Below are 18,799 nucleotides of genomic sequence, written 5' to 3'. Positions count from 1 at the left end.
TGGAAAATTGTGATGTCTATGGGATGTATCAATGCTAAATGGATCATAAAACTTCTTCCAACTATAGTTTGTATTTGAACAGCAGCCTAAAGATGAGAAGTGGTAACAGGGCACTTTGAAAACAATGACAGGTAGATTTATGGAAAGGAAAATAATGATAAGTAGATTTATGAAAAGGAAAATAATGATAAGTAGATTTATGAAAAGGAAATAATAATAGTTGTCCGCTCAGACCTCGATTTAATCAGATGCCCTGAGACTGCTCTCTCTCCTATGGGCAACTTTCCTTTCCATCCAGCCATTTATCTTTCCTGCGCACCTGGCTTTACCTGTCACTTTCTAGCTCTCCTCTTTCCTTCCTCCCTCCATTTTATTCTGTCGACCCCCTTCTGTCACAAAGAAGGTTTTCGGCCTGAAATTTTGATAGATTCTGCCTGACCTACTGAGTTCTTCCAGCATTTTGTGTGTGTTGCTTTGGATTTCCAGCATCTGCAGAATTTCTCATTTTAATAATTTCTTATACCACTGACATCAAACTGACCCATTTTCTCTGTACTTTCTTTCTTAAATAGCAGGGTTATATTTGCCAACTTTCAATCTGGGAAATATTGTTGAATCAATGGAATTTTGAGAGAAGGCATCTACACTATCTCTGTAGCTCCCCCTTCATACACATCTCAAGGATTTAATGCTCTTCCATCTGTCCCACTAAATTAGTATTGGTCTTTACTAATGCTAACTTCTTTGAGCTCCAGCAGTGCTCAGTGTGAGCATGAGCAGTAGAATCCTAACCGATCTCATACTCTTTGTTCATAGAGAATAGGTAAAGGGGCATTGGAATGGACAAGACTACATTGAGTGTTTCAGCTGCAGATAAGTTAAGAGAGGGACAGAGTTGGGTGATTCGATAGATATCGAACTAGCAATCTCAGTGATTGAGAAGCAAATATCCACCATTGTGTCCACACCAAGATTCTGAATAGTCACTTCCTGTAAATCAGAAGAAGTTTATTTATCTTGCAAGCTTGTTTCAGTCAGGAATGGTAGAAAGTTTAACAGCAACACTAACATGCGGCAGTTGGGTTGGTTAGCCTATTTCTTTGTTGTCCATTCTATGTAATTCTGTATATTGCTATAATGTTTTGATCAGGTAGAAAGTGTTCCAGCACAAGTCACATGTTTACAGTGGAAGTGAAACCCATGGTAAAACACAGGCATGAGCTTTAATGGTCTCATTCTATCGCAGTCCGACTTTACCTGATATAATTATTCTTTGTCTGCAGAAAGGACAGCTAAACTGTGACCCTACATTTGAACTTGAAGAAATGATTCTCGAGTCGAAGCCCCTTCACAAGAAGAAAAAACGCCTGGCTAAAAAATCAAAAGAAAATAGAAAAGACAGTTCATCACTGGTCAGTAAAACCATATTGTATCCTACAGAGTCTGAGGGTCTGGCTTGGAAAGGACATGGTGCAGTGGGTTATATGTTAACACTGGTGCTTTCCATGGGGCTGAAGTGTTAGTTTCAGATATCCTAACATAAACTGTATTGTTAACAAATCGGCCTGTAAAGTCATCCCTATAGTTAGCAGCTGACTTGACATGAAGTATGGCAGTGTAGTGGTTGGATTACTAGACTAGCAGCCAGAAAGTTCTGGACCATTGAAACAGAGTTCAAAACCTACCAAGGCAGGTGAGGAATTTACAATCAACTGATTACATTGGAAATTTATTTAACAAAATCTCAAATACTATCTGCCACTGTTTATTTTAAAAACACACCCCATTCATTGATGTTATTTGGGGAAGAAATCTACCATCTTCTGAATGTCAGATCACACAGCATCTGTGGGAAGAGAAACAGTTGTAATTTCAGGTCCAAGACCTGTCATTGTAAATGGCTAAGCTGTTCCTAGCAACTCAAATATAGCCCTTTAGTTGAAATTCAGGAAGTAACTAATACAGAAAAATAGAGGGCTATGCACTAGGGAATATCTAGGCAGTTACATAGTCAGTACAACATTGTGGGCTGAAGGGCCTGTAATGTGCTGTAAATTTCTGTTCAATGTTGTGTGTTCTAGTACAATGGAATCAAATGCTATTGCCATCAGCAACAGGCACCATGAACCAGAGGAGAAAGGATGGGGAGTCACAAACCTGAAACTTTAAGGATTTTTCTTTGAACAATTGCTGCATGATATGCTGAACATTTCCTGCACTTTCTGTTTTTATTTCCAATATCTGATATCCTTGCTCAGTCTGACCTCAATGTGACTCCGGGCCCATCGGTGTGATGAGCACCAAGAAGTAAGCAGTCAGTGGTAGCATTGCCTGTGACATCCACATTCTGAGATCAAATGAAATAATTCACAATAATCTCCATGCATTGTGAATATAGATGCCAGAGTCAGCAAAGGCCCCCAGCAAGCAATGTGCACATCAAGTCTTGCAAGGACGACAAGACTTTTTGAAAGCTAATGGGATCCTGGGCTTTATTTTTAAACTAAACGGCAGAGTACAGATCAGGGGATTTATGTTAATCCACTGTGAAATGCAGCTTCGCCTAACCCAGAATATTGTGACCATCATTCTAAGGGAAGGATGTGAAGAAAGTGCAGAAAATGGTCTGGAGATTAGCGTCTTTGAAGAGACAGGTAGACTGAAGCATTTAAAAGTGTTCTTTCCTGAGCATACAATATGTGGTTGACAGATAATTTACAAGAGATACTCAAAATCATAGAAATTTGGATAGTCAGAATACAAAGCTGTTTACTTTGTAGAAGGGTTGACGCTGATTGACACTGTTACTAAAGTGTTTGGGAGCTGGTGAAAATCTTTTTGTACAGTGAGTAGTCATAACCTGGAATTCACATGTTGGTAGGAGGAGGAGAAAAATTATTAGACTAACATAAAAGACTGACTACGTTTGTTTCAAAGAGAGCTAGCAGGATTAAGAATGCCAGTTGGCCTCCTTCCATCCCCTGATAGTTGTAACATCTGTAGCATCCTGTGATGGATGGCAAGGAAGGTGAAGGGAGTGAAAGAGATGATGATCATTTAGTAATGTCTTTTCTCAACTGATAACTGGAGACCTCTGCACTACACACAACTCAGACATTGCTGTAATATGTAAATAGGCTGCTCTGTTAACTATCCTCAGCAATTCAAAAATGTTCTTTTATTTGAAGAAGGTAACTAACTGAAATAGAATCAAATTCCAATGCCAACTGGAATAAGCACTATCATAGAACCGTAGAACATTACAGCACAGAAACAGGCCTCTTGGCCCTTCTTGGCTGTGCCGAACCATTTTTCTGCCTAGTCCCACTGACCTGCGCCTGGGCCATATCCCTCCAAACCCCTCTCATCCATACTGGAGGTATCATCCTCATCGACTGGAGGACAAAAGAACATAACAGTGATGGAGCTGTGAAGGGGTTAGGATGCGGTAGTGACAAAGACCAATGCAGAAAATCACATTTTTAACAATTACCTTAGACTAGCAAATAACAATTCTAATTATCAAATAATATTTTTTAAATTTAAAAAATTAAAATATAGTAATGCCTGATCCATTCTGTACTTTTTTGTGCAGTTCTTTGTAATTACAAACAAACAAATTACATGTAATTAAAACTAAATGCTAGGTGACAGCAGAAGTATTGTTGTGAACTAACACTGTAATTATTGGGTCACTGCTTTAAAATTACATCACAATTTCAAGCTTATAGGGTCTTAAGTGTGTCCTAGAAGTACAGCTTAAGTGAAAAGTTCTTGATGCATACTGATCAAGTTTTTGTTAATCTAGAAGAGACCTCTTTTCAACAAGTTCATTCAGAACTAAATAATATCAGCTCTTCGTTAGATTAATTGGTTAACAAATACTTTTGGTGTTCATCAGTCCAAATCCTGCACACCAAGAAGACATTTCAATTGATTCTCATATAAACAGTCTCCATGAATCCAGTTACCAGGGGCTTGACAAGAAAATCAGGTGGGGATGAGGGAAAAGCTGTGGATATAACAGGAAAGGAGAAAGCTGAAACAGGAGAACAGTAAATGACAACGCATGTAATTGAAAGGAACACAGTTTAGCACAGATCCTCCCAGGTTACCAATGGGCAAACTGTCCTTGCAAATGAGCTTTTTGAGACCAGTGGGATCCATTTGCCATCTGCTGTAGGGCTGCAAGCATCTTCTGTTTTGTGGGAATGGGGCAATTTTGTGTGCTTTCTCTTGCTCTACAACACCCACACCCGCCCCCCACCACTCCCCTTGCAGAGCAGCAACAGTTGGAAGCTGGGCCAAGTTGAGCAGACCTGGGAGCACAGAGTCAATGCCTGAACCTGCTTGCTCTCCTGTCACAGCTGTTCCTGCGATCCACTCCTACACACTGTTTGTGTTCATTTCCTGTTATGTTTTGCAACTTCAAAATATTAAACTAATTCAAAGGGAGTCTGAAATGTGAATTTAACTTCATGTTACTTTAAGCATGGCGTGCACCTATCAGTTGATAGTGTGATGACTATGGAATTCATGTATCTTTACATATAGCCCATAATGAATTATTTAAACAAACAAAAATGCTTAATCAACTAATATATATGCAAGTTTACTCAAATATTAGTTAAATATCAAATACACAAGATTTGCAATCTAGGAACTTTGCTGAGGAACAAAACACTGTTGTGTCCTGAGGACTGCTGCAGTAATGTACATTGTACAATAATCAAAAAGTTCAAATTCAAGGCATTGTGTCTGAATGAGTAAAGCATCATGTTGCAGTGGATCCACCAATGGGGGAAACAGGTTGGGTCTTACTGCCATTACAGAGACGCTCCATGATGATTAAGGCAGGGTAATAAATATTCAAGGGTACTTTATGATTATACAGCAGAGAAAATATAGAGAAGTGTTTGAGTAGTGATGCTGATACAGAATAATACACTAATGCAGACCCAGAAAAAGAGAGAATATAATAACAAGGCCAATACACTGTTCATTACGTGTAAAGCAGCAAAGTTGTTCAAGAGATTATTAATCAATTAATAAGAAAGACTTTGATGTAGAGGTCAGAACATAATTGAGATGAACTTTGAACTTCATGTATACTGGTCAAATCAATCCAACAGTAGTAATTTGGGTGATGAGTCCATAAGCAGCCCGATGTGTAAGCAACAAGGAAGAGTTGCTATTTTGAATTGTTATTTTTGATCTTGTATTGTGAAGAAGGGAAAGTTAATTAGAATTTCACAGTAAAGGATCCTTTAGGGAAATGTTATGATTATATGATGCACTACTAACACACACACACACACACACACACACACACACACACACACACACACTTACTCAAAACAAAGACCTACAGTACTATACTGTACTCTGCCAAGAAATGTTTCCATGTTTCAGTCATGACAGCTTGTTGTGGAAAAACTGACCTTTTTGTAGAAAGCACAAACTGTTCCCCTGAGCTTTCCCACCTAATTTCCTCACTCCATGTTTCGGAAGACAAATAACAATGTTAATACACAAGGCTGCTAATTTCCACAGGGTAGAGATAAACAATTGTGTTCGCTTGTTAGGATAATGGATGGAAAGGTTTGTATAAGTGAATTGCGAATGTATCATCTCCATATTAGCATAGAAACATAGAAAATAGGTGCAGGAGTAGGCCATTCAGCCCTTTGAGCCTGCACCGCCATTCAGTATGATCATGGCTGATCATCCAACTCAGAACCCTGTACCTGCTTTCTCTCCATGCGCCCTGATTCCTTTAGCCACAAGGGCCATATCTAATTTCCTCTTAAATATAGTCAATGAACCGGCCTCAACTGTTTCCTGTGGCAGAGAATTCCACAGATTCACCACTCTCTGTGTGAAGTTTTTCCTCATTTCGGTCCTAAAAGGCTTCCCCTTTATCCTTAAACTGTGACCCCTCGTTCTGGACTTCCCCAACATCAGAAACAATCTTCCTGCATCTAGCCTGTCCAAACCCTTTAGAATTTTATACATTTCAATAAGATCCCCCCTCAATCTTCTAAATTCCCATGAGTATAAGCCTAGTCGATCCAGTCTTTCTTCATATGAAAGTCCTGCCATCCCAGGAATCAATCTAGTGAACCTTCTCTGTACTCCCTCTATGGCAAGAATGTCTTTCCTCAGAATAGGGGACCAAAACTGCAAACAATATTCTAGGTGCGGTCTCACCAAGGCCTTGTACAACTGCAGTAGAACCTCCCTGCTCCTGTACTCAAATCCTTTTGCTATGAATGCCAACATACCATTTGCCTTTTTCACCGCCTGCTGTACCTGCATGCCCACCTTCAATGACTGGTGTACAATGACACCCAGGTCTTGTTGCACCTCCCCTTTTCCTAATTGGCCACCGTTCAGATAATAATCTGTTTTCCTATTCTTGCAACCAAAGTGGATATCCTCACATTTATCCACATTAAATTGCATCTGCCATGAATTTGCCCACTCACCTAACCTATCCAAGTCACCGTGCATCCTTTTAGCATCCTCCTCACAGCTAACACCGCCGCCCAGCTTTGTGTCATCCGCAAACTTGGAGATGCTGCATTTAATTCCCTCGTCTAAATCATTAATATATATTGTAAACAACTGGGGTCCCAGCACTGAGTCTTGCGGTACCCTACTAGTCACTGCCTGCCATTCTGAAAATGTCCCGTTTACTCCCACTCTTTGCTTCCTGTCTGCCAACCAATTCTCTTTCCACATCAATACCATACCCCCAATACTGTGTGCTTTAAGTTTACACACTAATCTCCTGTGTGGGACCTCGTCAAAAGCCTTTTGAAAATCTAAGTATACCACATCCACTGGCTCTCCCCTATCCACTCTACTAGTTACATCTTCAAAAAATTCTATAAGATTCGTCAGACATGATTTTCCTTTCACAAATCCATGCTGACTTAGTCTGATGAATTCACCCCTTTCCAAATGTGATATATATTATCACATCTTTGATTTTCCCCACCATCGATGTCAGACTAACCGGTCTATAATTCCCCAGTTTCTCTCTCCCTCCTTTTTTAAAAAGTGGGGTTACATTAGCCACCCTCCAATCCTCAGGAACTAATCCAGAATCTAATGAGTTTTGAAAAATTATCACTAATGCATCCACTATTTCTTGAGCTACTTCCTTAAGCACTCTGGGATGCAGACCATCTGGCCCTGGGGATTTATCTGCCTTTAATCCCTTCAATTTACCTAACACCACTTCCCTACTAACATGTATTTCCATCAGTTCCTCCATCTCACTAGACCCTCGGTCCCTTACTATTTCCAGAAGATTATTTATGTCCTCCTTAGTGAAGACAGAACCAAAGTAGTTATTCAATTGGTCTGCCATGTCTTTGTTCCCTATGATCAATTCACCTATTTCTGACTGTTAAGGACCAATATTTGTCTTGACCAATCTTTTTCTTTTCACGTATCTATAAAAGCTTTTACAGTCAGTTTTTATGTTCCCTGCCAGCTTTCTCTCATAATCTTTTTTCCCTTTCCTAATTAAGCCCTTTGTCCTCCTCTGCTGGTCTCTGAATTTCTCCCAGTCCTCAGGTGCCGCTTTTTTTTGCTAATTTATATGTTTCTTCTTTGGACTTGATACTATCCCTAATTTCCCTTATCAGCCACGGGTGCTCTAACTTCCCTGGTTTATTCTTTTGCCAAACTGGGATGAACAATTGTTGTAGTTCATCCATGCGATCTTTAAATGCTTGCCATTGCATATCCACCATCAACCCTTTAAGTTTCATAGTAGCTAATTCACGTCTCATACCTTCAAAGTTACCCTTCTTTAAGTTCAGAACCTTTGTTTCTGAATTAACTATGTCACTCTCCATCTTAGTGAAGAATTCCACCATATTATGGTCACTCTTACTCAAAGGGCCTCGCATGACAAGATTGCTAACTAACCCTTCCTCATTGCTCAATACCCAATCTAGAATGGCCTGCTCTCTAGTTGGTTCCTCGACATGTTGGTTCAGAAAACCATCCCGCATACATTCCAAGAAATCCTCTTCCTCAGCACCCTTACCAATTTGGTTCACCCGATCTATATGTAGATTGAAGTCACCCATTATAACTACTGTTCCTTTATTGCACGCATTTCTAATTTCCTGTTTAATGCCATCCCCAACCTCACTACTACTGTTAGGTGGCCTGTACACAACTCCCACCAGTGTTTACAATGTTTTTGAAATGAATTGACTTTATTTCTTACAGCCCTCATATACATGAGGAGTTAAAATCTTTACATTACATCTCCAAGTAAATGTGCAATGTGCAATTTATAGTAACTTGTAATAAATAGTAAGTACAACAGGACAGTCATTATAGCATAGAAATACAATTTTATCAGTATAAATTAATCAGTCTGATGGCCTGGTGGAAGAAGCTCTCCCAGAGCCTAGTGGTTCTGGCTTTTATGCCGTGGTACCATTTCCCGGATGGCTGCAGCTGGAACAGTTTGTGGTTGGGTTGACTCAGGTCCCCAATGATCCTTCGGGTCCTATTTACGCACCTGTCTCTATAAATGTCCTGAATAGTAGGAAGTTCACGTCTTACTGTCCACACCACTCTCTGCAGAGTCCTGCGATTAAGGGAGGTACAGTTCCCATACCAGGCAGTGCTACAGCCAGTCAGGATGCTCTCAATTGTTCCCCTGCAGAAAGTATTCTGGTACTACTATCCATCTATCTATGCATCTGTCTAGTTAGTGATACAGTGCAGAGTACATCCTTCTGGCCCATTGAGTCGAGCTGCCCCAACAACCCCTGACAACTCCATCAGTGAGACCAGCAAGAGGAGTTTAAAAGGAGACAGCCTTATAGAACGTGCAACAGAGTAGAAAGGCTTTGGCTCAATGGGGCTTTGATAATAGCAGTTCGAGGTGGGGTAGGCTGCCTGAGCAGGCTGGTTACCTGTGCTCGATGTCAGATGTGGGCTGAGAGACTCCCAGTCTCCCGGATGGCCACATCTGCACGAGGTGCATTGAGCTCCAGCTCCTTAGGGACTGCATTAGGGAACTGGAAATGCAGCGCGATGACCTTCGCCTGGTCAGAGAGAACAAGGAGATGATATAGAGGAGCTACAGGCAATTAATCACACTGGGCCTGGGGAGACAGTTAACAGTCAGGAGAGGGAAGGGCAGGAGTCAGAGACTAGAGAGCACCACTGTGGCTGTACCACTTGACGATAAGTACTCCTGCTTGAGTACTGTTGGGGGGGACAGCCTACCTGGGGGAAGCAACAGTGGCCGTGCCTCTGGCACAGTCCAGCCCTGTGGCTCAGAAGGGTAGGGAAAGGAAGAGGAAGGCAGTAGTGATAGGGGACTCTATAGTTAGGGGGTCAGACAGGCGATTCTGTGGACGCAGGAAAGAAGCACGGATGGTAGTTTGCTTCCCAGGTGCCAGAGTCCAGGATATTTCAGATTGCATCCAAGGTATCCTGCAGTGGGAGGGAGAACAGCCAGAGGTCATGGTACATATTGGTACCAATGACATAGGCAGGAAAAGGGAGGAAGTCCTGAAAACAGACTACAGGGAGTTAGGAAGGAAGTTGAGAAGCAGAACCACAAAGGTAGTCGTCTCGGGATTACTGCCTGTGCCACGTGACAGTGAGTATAGGAATAGAGTAAGGTGGAAGATAAATGCATGGCTGAGGGATTGGAGCAGGGGGTAGGGATTCAGATTTATGGACCACTGTGACCTCTTTTGGGGCAGGAGTGACCTGTACAAAAAGGACAGGTTGCACTTGAATCCCAGGGAGACCAATATCCTGGCAGGGAGGTTTGCTAAAGCTATTGGGGAGAGTTTAAACTAGGATTGCTGGGGGGTGGGAACAGAACTGAACAGATGGAGGAAGAGGTTTGTTCACAAATAGAGAAAGTTTGGAGACAGTGCGAGAGGGAAAATAGGCAGGTGGTAGAGAAGGGACACACTCAGACTGATGGTTTGAGATGTGTCTATTTTAATGCAAGGAGTATTATGAACAAAGTGGATGAGTTTAGAGCATGGATCAGTACTTGGAGCTATGATGTTGTGGCCATTACAGAGACTTGGATGGCTCTGGGGCAGGAATGGTTGCTTCGAGTGCCAGGCTTTAGATGTTTCATAAAGGACAGAGAGGTGGGAATGTGGCACTTGATCAGAGATTGTGTCACGGCTGTAGAAAAGGAGGAAGACATGGAGGGATTGTCTACAGAGTCTCTGTGGGTGGAAGTTAGGAACAGGAAGGGGTCAATAACTCTATTGGGTGTTTTTTATAGACCACCCAATAGTAACAAGGACATCGAGGAGCAGATAGGGAGAAATATTCTGGAAAGGAGTAATAATAACAGGGTTGTTGTGGTGGGAGATTTTAATTTCCCAAATATCAATTGGCATGTCCCTAGAGCAAGGAGTTTAGATGGGGTGGGGTTTGTTCGTTGTGTTCAAGAAGGTTTCTTGACACAATAAGCCTGCAAGAGGAGAGGCTGTACTTGATCTGGTATTGGGAAATGAACTTGGTCAGGTGTCAGATCTCTCAGTGGGAGAGCATTTTGGAAATAGTGATCACAATTCTATCTCCTTTACAATAGCATTGGAGAGAGATAGGAAAAGACGTTAGGAAAGCATTTAATTGTAGTAAGGGGAAATATGAGGCTATCAGGCTGGAACTTGGAAGCGTAAATTGGAAACAGATGTTCTCAGGGATATGTACGAAAAAATATGGCAAATTTTCAGGGGATATTTGCATGGCATTCTGCATAGATACATTCCAATGAGACGGGGGAAGGATGGTAGCCTGCAGGAACCGTGATGTACATAGGCTGTTGTAAATCCAGTCAAGAAGAAAAGAAGAGCTTACGAAAGGTTCAAAAAGCTAGGTAATGATAGAGAGCTAGAAGATTATAGGGCTAGCAGGAAGGAGCTTAAGAATGAAATTAGGAGAGCCAGAAGGGGCCATGAGAAGGCCTTGGCATACAGAATTAAGGAAAACCCCAAGGCATTCTACAAGTATGTGAAGAGCAAGAGGATAAGACGTGAGAGAATAGGACCAATCAAGTGTGACAGTGGAAAAGTGTGTATGGAGCCAGAGGAGATAGCAGAGGTAATTAATGAGTTCTTTTCTTCAATATTCACTACGGAAAAGGATCTTGGCAATTGTAGGGATGATTTACAGCGGATTGAAAAGCTTGAGCATGTAGATATTAAGGAAGAGGATGTGCTGGAGCTTTTGGAAAGCATCAAGCTGCATAAGTCACCGGGACCAGACGAGATGTACCCCAGGCTAATGTGGGAGGCAAGGGAGGAGATCGCTGAGTCTCTGGCAATGATCTTAGCACCATCAATGGGGATGGAAGAGGTTCTGGAGGAGTGGAGGGTTTGCAGATGTTGTTCCATTATTCAAGAAAGGGAGTAGAGATAGCACAGGAAATTATAGCCCAGTGAGTCTTACTTCAGTAGTTGGTAAGTTGATGAAGAAGATCCTGAAATGCAGGATTTATGAACATTTGGAGAGGCATTGTATGATGAATAGTCAGCATGGTTTTGTGAAAGGCAGGTCGTGACTAATGAGCCTGATTGATTTTTTTGAGGATGTGACTAAACATATTGATGAAGGTAGAGCCGTAGATGTAGTGAATATGGATTTCAGCAAAGCATTTGACAAGGTACCCCATGCAAGGCTTATTGAGAAAGTAAGGAGGCATGGGATCCCAGGGACATTGCTTTGTGGATCCAGAACTGGCTTGCCCACAGAAGGCAAAGAGAGGTTGTAGATGGATCATATTCTGCATGGAGGTTGGTCACCAGTGGAGTGCCTCAGGGATCTTTTCTGGGACCCTTACGCTTCGTGATTTTTATAATTGACCTGGATGAAGAGATGGAGGGATGGGTTAGTAAGTCTGCTGATGACACAGAGTTGGAGGTGTTGTGGACAGTGTGGAAGGCTGTCAGAGGTTATAGTGAGACATTGATCGGATGCAAAACTGGGCTGAGAAGTGGCAGATGGAGTTCAACCAAGATAAGTTTGAGGTGGTTCATTTTGGTAGGTCGGATGTGATGACAGAATGTAGGCAGTGTGGGGGATCAGAGGGATCTTAGGGTCTGAGTCCATAGGACACTCAAAGCTGCTGCGCAGGTTGACACTGTGGTTAAGAAAGCATACCGTGCATTGGCCTTCATCAATCATGGGATTGAGTTTAGGAGCGAAGAGATAATGTTGCATCTATATAGGACCCTGGTCAGACCCCACTTGGAGTACTGTGCTCAGTTCTGGTTGCCTCACTATAGGAAGAATGTGAAAGCCATAGAAAGGGTAAAGAGAAAATTTACAAGGATGTTGCCTGGTTTGGGGAGCATGCCTTATGAGAATAGGTTGAGTGAATTTGGCCTTTTTTCCTTGGAGTGACAGAGGTTGAGAGGTGACCTGATAGAGGTGTATAAGATGATGAGAGGCATTGATCATGTGGATAGTCAGAGGTTTTTCCCCAGGGCTGAAATGGCTAGCACAAGAGGGCACAGTTTTAAGATGCTTGGAAGTAGGTACAGAGGAGATATCAGGGGTAAGTTTTTTACGCAGAAAGTGATTAGCATGTGTAATGGGCTGCCAGTGACGATGGTGGAGGTAGAAACGACAGGGTCTTTTAGGAGACCCCTGGACAGGTTCTCCTGGACAGCTCAAAAAATAGAGTGCTATGGATAACCCTAGGTAATTTCTCAGGTGAGGATACATTCGGCACAGCTTTGTGGGCTGAAGGGCCTGTATCTTGCTGTAGGTTTTCTGTGCTTCTATGTTTCTAACCCTAATTTAACCCTATCTTGATCATGGGGCAATTTACAAAGAGTAGTTAATGTCTGTGGACCATGGGATGAAACTGGGAAAACCCACACACTCCATGGGGAGGATGCACTTCCAGAGGACACAGGAATTGAACTCTGGGCTCCAACAGCCCAAGCCATAACAGTGTCACGCTAACAACTACACTACCATGGTGCCTTGTCACTCTTTACTTACTCCTCACTCCCTTAGGTGAAACTTCTCAATTCAGTGTTATTAACTGTCCTGGGTGGATCAACAGAGAAGCAATATAGTGAGGGAACAGCTCTAGTGAAAGCCAACCTGCACTGCTTAATTTGTCTGCTTCATAAACTGGAGGTACATTATGAGAGTGTGTGGATAAGGTAGTACTTAATACGTATGGTTACTAAGAAAATGGTAGTCCAGGAGTGAATTGTCAAACAGAGAGACCAACAAAATGTTTGCAGACAGATCTCTGAAGAAGGCATTTGGTATGTTTACCCTCGTTAGGGCACTGAGTACAGGAGTTGGGACATCATGTTCCAACTGTACATGCCACTCATGAGTTTATGGTCAACCATCTATAGGAAGGAAAGGGTGCAGAAAAGATTTGCAAGAATGTTATTTAGATTGGTAGGCTTGAGTTAGAAGGAGGTGGGATAGGTGGGAGTTTTACCCTGAATTGAGGAAGCTAATGAATTACAGTATAAAGTTCAATAAAATTATTAATAGTTTTTATAAGGTGAATGGTCATAGTCTTTTTCCCAGGGCAAAGGAGTCCAACACTAGAGCTCATAGGTTTAAGGTGAGATCAGAGGATTTAATGGGGATGAGGAGCAAACACGTCTGCACAAAAGATGGTGGGTATGTGGAACAAGCAGCCAGAGGAAGTCGTAAGGGTGACTGCAGTTATTCTTTACAAGGACAGGAAAAGCAAAGAGGAATATGGGTCAAACACAGGAAAATGGCGCTAATTTGACATAATTTCGCCCTGTTTCCCTACTACATAACTCTCTGACTCTATTAGTAGTACAACTCCCACCCTTCTTTCATCCTCTGTCTTCTCTAAAATCTGGTGCATTAATCACCCATTTCTGTCCCTCTGTCAACCAAGTTTCAATGATGGCTACAACATTGTAGTTCCATGTACTGATTTCATCATCCTTACCCGTAATACTCCTAGCATTAAAATACACACGCTTCAAACTAAAAGAACTCAAGAAAGGAATTAGGAAAGGCAGGAGGGGCCAATACATTAAGACGTTTAGAGTTCAAGGAGGAGGAATTGTTGGGCCTCCTAATAAGTATTAAAATGGATAAGTCCCCAGGGCCTGATGGAATTTACCCAAGGTTATTGAAGAAGGCTGAAGACGAGATTTCTGGGCCCTTGGCCAGTATCTTTGTGTCCTCTCTAGCCACAGGCAAGGTCCCAGAGGACTGGTGAGCAACTAATGCTGTACCTGCATTTAAGAAGGGAACAAGGGAAGATCCTGGGAGCTATGGACTGGTGAGTCTCACGTCAGTTGTAGGGAAATTGCTGGAAAAGGTTCTTAAGGGGGAGCATTTGGAAACCCATGGCATTATTAGGGAGAGCCAGCAGGTCGTGTCTTACAAACTTGATTGTGTTTTTTGACAAGATGATGAGAGAGATTGATAAGGGTAGAGCAGTGAATGTTGTCTATATGGATTTTAGTAAGGTGTTTGATGGGAGGTTATTGAGAAGATTAAGATGCATGGGGTCCGTGATGAATTAGCTATTTGGATTCAGAACTGGCTTGCACAGAGATGACAGAGGGTAGTGGTAGGGACTTACTCAAAGTGGAGGTCTGTAATTAATGGTGTTCCATAGGGATTTGTGCTGGGACCTCTTCTGTTTGTGATGTATTTAAATGGCCTGGATGAAAAAGTAGGTGAGTGGGTTAGTAACTTTGCAAATGATACCAAAATTGGTGGAGTTGTGGCTAGTGTAGAAGACTGGTGAAGAATACAGCACAATATAGATCAGTTCTATTCTGGGACCCCTACTCTTTGTAATCTTTATAAATGACCTGGATGAGGAAGTGGAGGAATGGGTTAGTAGATTTGCTAATGACACAAAGGTTGGAGGTGTTGTGGATAGTGTGGAGGGCTGTCAGAGGTTGATCGTTACATAGATAGGATGCAAAACTGGGCTGAGAAGTAGCAGATGGAGTTCAACCCAATTAAGTGTGAAGTGGTTCATTTTGGTAGGTCAAATATGATGGAAGGATATAGCATTAATTGCAAGACTCTTGACAGTGTGGAGGATCAGAGGGTGTCTGAGTCGCTCAAAGCAGCTGTGCAGGTTGACATCTGTGGTGTATTGTCCTTCATCAATGGTGGAATTGAATTTAGGAACCGAGAGGTAATGTTACAGCTATATAGGACCCTGGTCAGACCCCACCTGGAGTACTGTGCTCAGATCTGGTCGCCTCACTACAGGAAGGATGTGGAAACCATAGAAAGGGTACAGAGGGGATTTACAAGCATGTTGCCTGGATTGGAGAGCATGCCTTATAAGATCAGGTTGAGTGAACTCAGCTTTTTTTGGTGGATGAGAGGTGGCCTGATAGGCTGAACTGACAAGCACAAGAGGGCACAGTTTTAAGGTGCTTGAAAGTAGGTACAGAGGTGATGTCAGGGGTAAGTTTTTTTTATACAGAGAGTGGTGAGTACGTGGAATGGGTTGCCAGTGGCAGTGGTGGAGGCGGAAACGACAGAGTCTTTTAAGAGACCCCTAGATGGATACATGGAGCTTTGAAAAATAGAGGGCTATGGGTAAGCTGAGGTAGTTCGAAGGTAAGGACACGTTTGACACAGTTTTGTGGGCTGAAGAGCCTGTATTCTGCTGTAGGTTTTTGATGTTTCTAGTTGCAGATATGGGCAGAAAACTGGCAGATGGTGTTTAACCCACATATGAGTGAGTGAGAGAGAGAGTGTGTGTGTGTGTGTGTGTAGGCGAGTGTATATTCCACTGTAGTCCACTCTGATCCCACAACTTGTTGGGCCTCTCTACAATGATATTTGCTGCCATACAACAATAGCTCCAATTGAGGTTTCAGCAACACTCACAAACTGCCGGAGGAACTCGGCGAGCAGGTAGCATCAATGGAAGGAAATGGACATCTATGTCTCAGCTGAGACCCTTCTCTCAGGCTGAGAAGAAGTCAGAATGAAAAGGTGGGGGAGAGAAGGAGTACAGGCTGGCAAGTGATATATGAATCCAGGTCAGGGGAAGGTGGGTGGGCAGTGGGGGGGGGGATGAATTAAGAAGCCGGGAGGTGATAGGTGAAAGAGGTGAAGGGCTAAAGAAGGAAAAATTCTAATAGGAGAGGACAGTGGAGTATGGAGGAAAGGAAAGGAGGAGGGGCACCAGAAGGAGGTGGTGGGCAGGGGAGGAGAAGGGGTGAGAGGGGAACCAGAATGTGGAATGGAAAAAGAAAGAAGGGGAGGAAGGGGGAGAAATGTTAGAGAAATTTAGGTTCATGCCAATAGATTAGAGGCTACTCAGGATGCACACTCCTCCTGAGTGCGTGCCTGATCTTGTCAGCAGAGGAGACCATGGAATGATATGTCAGTATGGGAAATGGAAGTAGACTTGAAATGGGTGGCCTTCAGGAGGTACTGCCTTTTGCGCTCGTTGAAGTAGTCTCCCAATCTACTTAAAGTCTCATCAATATAGAGGAGGCCGCACCAGAAGCACCGGATACAGTAGATGCCTCACAGACTCACAGGTCTGGAAAGGAAGGGACCTTCCTCACCTGACCTGGAAGGACTGTTTGGAGCCCAGGAAGTGGGTGAGGGAGGTGGTGAAGGGGCAGGTGTAGCATTTGTCATGCTTGCAGGAATAAGTACCAGGAAGGAGATCAGTGGGGAGGGACAAATGGACAAAGGGTTCATGCAGAGAATGATCCTTATGGAAAGTGGAGATATGTGGGGGGTAGGTGTGGAAGATGAGCTTAGTGATAGAATCCGGTTGTAAATGGCGGAAAGTATGGAATATGACATGTTGTGTATGGAGGCTTGTTGCATAGTAGGTAAGGACCTATCCCTGTAATGCAGGTGAGGGCAGCATCAATGGTGGTAGAAAGGAAACCCTGTTCTTTGAAGAAGGAGGACATCTTAGATGTTTGAGAATAGAAATTCTTATCCCGAGAACAAGTGCTGTGGAACTGGAGGAACTGAGAATGGGAATAGCATTTTTTACAGGTGACAAGCTGGGAAGAGATATAGTCCAGGTCGCTGTGAAAGTAAATAGATTTATAAAAAGGTATTGTTACGTATTCAGGCAACAATAAATATATGAGTTCAGCAAGGGTTTTTTATAACAAACAACACGTTTATTAAACACAGAAAACAAACCCCCCAAAAGTAAACAAACACTAAGGTAACCACAAATCAACTGCTGTGCGGCAGCTCAAACAGTTCTTAAAGCGATATTGCAAAAACAGTTCTTTAAAGTGGTATTGCCAAAAGTTCAATATGCTCACAGTCCATTTAAAAGGAGAGACTTTATAAGATGATTTAAATTCTCTTTCACGTCACTTTGCTTCGATCCCCGGCGTCAAACTTTTCCCACGAAGAATTTACGAAACGAAACGAAACAGCTTAAAGGCACTGACCTTTCCTTTATCACACTATCCTCAATCCTTTCTGGTATCCCGCAGAGATTAACACGAGAACAGTCAACGAATTCCTTTCCGAATAAGGATTAAATAAGGTCGAACCCGTTTCACCGTAGAAATCGATTCTTCTCGATCTTTAACTTCCGAACTCCGATCTTCACTCTCCACTGATTCTCAAACTAGCAGAATTGTAAAGAACCTGCTGGCAATGACCTTTTAAACTTTAGGCATTAGATAAAACTTCATCTTTCAACTAAACTGCGTCATCACATTAAATCACGCAGTGGCATCAAATCCAGCCATGAACTGCCCCTCTTCACAGGGTGGGGTCTTCCTTTTATAACCTGAAAAAAAAACCTGTCATATGATCTCTACTGGTGGGAAAATGACATCACTCCACCATCACAAGACCATCACCTCAAGTCCAGTATAGCTTCAACCTCAGTCACGTGACAAGGGTACCACTGTCATGTGTCACGAGTATGTAACACCTCCCTCCAAAAAAAAAACATTTTTGGTCTGACAAGAACAAAAATTTTTAACAATTGCTTACAAGAAAATCAAGGGTATAAATTTTATAACATACACAATATACAATACCATCATATGACAGCTTATAACTCACAATACAGTACAATTGAAAAAAAACACACCATAAAAAAAATTGCATTGTACATTCAACATCGAGATAGACAATCAGCAACCACATTATCTTTAACTTTAATATGAGTTATCACAATATTGTACTCTTGTAACATCCAACTCCAATTTAATAATCTTCTGTTTTTGTTTTTCATCTTTCTCAGAAAAACTAACGGATTATGATCAGTGTAAACAATAAGTGGTTTTTGAGTTGTACCAACATATACCTCAAAATATTCCAAAGCTAAAACAAGAGATAACAATTCTTTCTCTATTGTCGAATAGTTTCTTTGATGCTTATTAAATTTCTTAGAAAAGTAAGCTACTGGATGATCAACCTCATCACCCTCATTCCTTTGCATTAATACTGCTCCTGCAGCCTCATCACTAGCATCCACAGCCAATGAAAAAGGTTTTTCAAAGTCAGGTGCCTTAAGCACAGGTTGTTGACATATCATTGTTTTCAATTTTTCAAATGCTTCTTGACAAGGCACTGTCCATACAAACTTCTCATTCTTCTGCAGAAGGTTAGTTAATGGAAGGGCAACATTAGCAAAATTCTTACAAAATTTTCGATAATATCCTACCATTCCCAAAAACCTTCTGAGAGTCTTTTTCCCCGTTGGAGTCGGAATCTCTAAAATTGCCTGAACTTTTGCCTGAACAGGAGCTACCTTACCTTGACCCACAACATAACCAAG

At 42.2% G+C, this 18,799-nt stretch overlaps 1 protein-coding gene across 1 annotated transcript in view; it reads left to right on the top strand.

Moving 5' to 3' along the window:
- LOC132405119 (serine/threonine-protein kinase 32A-like) overlaps positions 1-18,799 on the top strand; it is a 419,454-nt gene that overhangs the window by 348,486 nt on the left and 52,169 nt on the right. The window contains exon 10 of the mRNA XM_059989823.1: positions 1,284-1,412. Coding sequence (XP_059845806.1) covers positions 1,284-1,412 — 129 coding nt within the window. The remainder of the gene's footprint in view (positions 1-1,283; positions 1,413-18,799) is intronic.

The sequence above is a fragment of the Hypanus sabinus genome, chromosome 15, assembly GCF_030144855.1.
Source record: "Hypanus sabinus isolate sHypSab1 chromosome 15, sHypSab1.hap1, whole genome shotgun sequence".
Taxonomy (NCBI): domain Eukaryota; kingdom Metazoa; phylum Chordata; class Chondrichthyes; order Myliobatiformes; family Dasyatidae; genus Hypanus; species Hypanus sabinus.
This window is presented reverse-complemented; position numbering and strand designations above follow the sequence as displayed.